General features: G+C 50.1%; 1 protein-coding gene across 1 annotated transcript in view; it reads left to right on the top strand.

The window, feature by feature from the left end:
- Nucleotides 1-1,000, top strand: part of MX2 (MX dynamin like GTPase 2) — a 32,713-nt gene that overhangs the window by 11,241 nt on the left and 20,472 nt on the right. The window contains exons 6-8 of the mRNA XM_023538202.1: nucleotides 74-375; nucleotides 436-467; nucleotides 607-727. Of these exons, the coding sequence (XP_023393970.1) occupies nucleotides 74-375; nucleotides 436-467; nucleotides 607-727 (455 nt within the window). The remainder of the gene's footprint in view (nucleotides 1-73; nucleotides 376-435; nucleotides 468-606; nucleotides 728-1,000) is intronic.

Here is a 1,000-nt window from a genome sequence, read left to right as displayed (position 1 = left end):
AGGGCAAACTGCTTGGGAGAACGGGGACACTTAGCACTTGAGGGGAAAACTGACAAAATGCCATTGTTCTCGGCTGCCGGAGGCTGGGGTGGAGAGAAGCGGGTGGGGACATTTGACCCAAACCCCTCCGTCCTCCGCCCCTCCCGTCTGTTCTCCTTCAGCGACTCTGTACCCGGCACCCAACAGCTCCCCAAACCCCCAAGCCCTGTCCGCCCCACACCCGGTGCCCACACCCAGCGGAGAGCCTCCAAGTCACCCCTCTAAGCCAAAAGGGGGTGATTCTAGCGTCCGGTGGGTAGAGACCGGAGATGCAGCTAAACATCCTACAGTGCACAGGACAGCCCCCACAGCAAAGAGTAACTCGCATTGTCACTAGTGCTGAGGTGGAGAATCGGGATCATATGATCTGTTCACTTGTAGATGTCGGCGGGACAGTCACCTGGGTGTAGCAGAGGGAATAAGCACCAGCAAGCAAATAGCGTTCCACTTAAGGACAATCAATGTTCAAGCTTTCTCATAAAGGTCGATTACAACTTCACTCGGATTTTTGCATGGCCGAGACCTAATCGGGCCTGTTCGTATTTGTCATTTTTAGTTGACTCTAAGGCTTAACTGTTCATTTGATACTAGTGGGTGCTTATGTGATGCGAATTTCCCATTCTGAGGCTCTGAGATCTTCTTGTGCAACTGAAAATAGTAAGACGAGACGTCATATGAACAAAATTGCGTAGGAATTATACCTAAATATAAGACAATACGTGCCAGCCTTTTCCATGTTTGTTTGTATCGTCCGTGGAGGGATAATATTAATGAAATTTGGTATTTTAAGGCTTATGTTGCCCACATCTCTCTCCTGCTTACAGATTCTAAGATACTATTAATGCAGAAAGATCATTAACAGTAGGCATACCCGTGCGTAAAGATAGTTTTGATTCAGAGCCCACGGGCGGGCGGGCACTGGGCACTGCCACACAGGGCGCTGCGCTGGACCCGGCAGTAG

Source organism: Pteropus vampyrus, unplaced genomic scaffold (genome assembly GCF_000151845.1).
Source record: "Pteropus vampyrus isolate Shadow unplaced genomic scaffold, Pvam_2.0 Scaffold214, whole genome shotgun sequence".
Taxonomy (NCBI): domain Eukaryota; kingdom Metazoa; phylum Chordata; class Mammalia; order Chiroptera; family Pteropodidae; genus Pteropus; species Pteropus vampyrus.
This window is presented reverse-complemented; position numbering and strand designations above follow the sequence as displayed.